Below are 340 nucleotides of genomic sequence, written 5' to 3' on the forward strand. Positions count from 1 at the left end.
CCCTTGGGGGGCCCAGGGTGGCCACAAACCCCAGGAACTGCCACAGGGGAAACTGAGGCACCGGGACTCAGCCCTTCATCCCCACCCACCACACATCCCCATCACACTGGGCTCTCATTTGGTTGTCCCTTGAGGATGTGTCCCATCATCCCACAAGTGTCGTGGTCCCCCCAATACCTAAACCACGGAGCATCCCCTCACCCCAAACGTGTGCTCATCCGTTGTCTCCACCGGCCCCTCCAATGAGATGTTCCTGGTGCCTGGGGTAGGGAGAGGGGGTGCAGGGTGAGCGTGGGTGAGGGACACCCCATCCCTGGGGTGGTCCCAACAAGGCAGGGTG

At 62.4% G+C, this 340-nt stretch overlaps 1 protein-coding gene across 1 annotated transcript in view; it reads right to left on the bottom strand.

Moving 5' to 3' along the window:
- Window positions 1-201: 201 nt before the first annotated feature.
- LOC114818443 (high affinity nerve growth factor receptor-like) overlaps window positions 202-340 on the bottom strand; it is a gene marked incomplete at both ends in the record, with an annotated part of 1,640 nt that continues 1,501 nt past the window's right edge. Inside the window, one exon of the mRNA XM_029084292.1 lies at window positions 202-260. Within this exon, the coding sequence (XP_028940125.1) occupies window positions 202-260 (59 nt within the window). The remainder of the gene's footprint in view (window positions 261-340) is intronic.

This window comes from Antrostomus carolinensis, unplaced genomic scaffold (assembly GCF_000700745.2).
Source record: "Antrostomus carolinensis isolate BGI_N321 unplaced genomic scaffold, ASM70074v2 scaffold27313, whole genome shotgun sequence".
NCBI classification, from domain to species: Eukaryota; Metazoa; Chordata; class Aves; order Caprimulgiformes; family Caprimulgidae; genus Antrostomus; species Antrostomus carolinensis.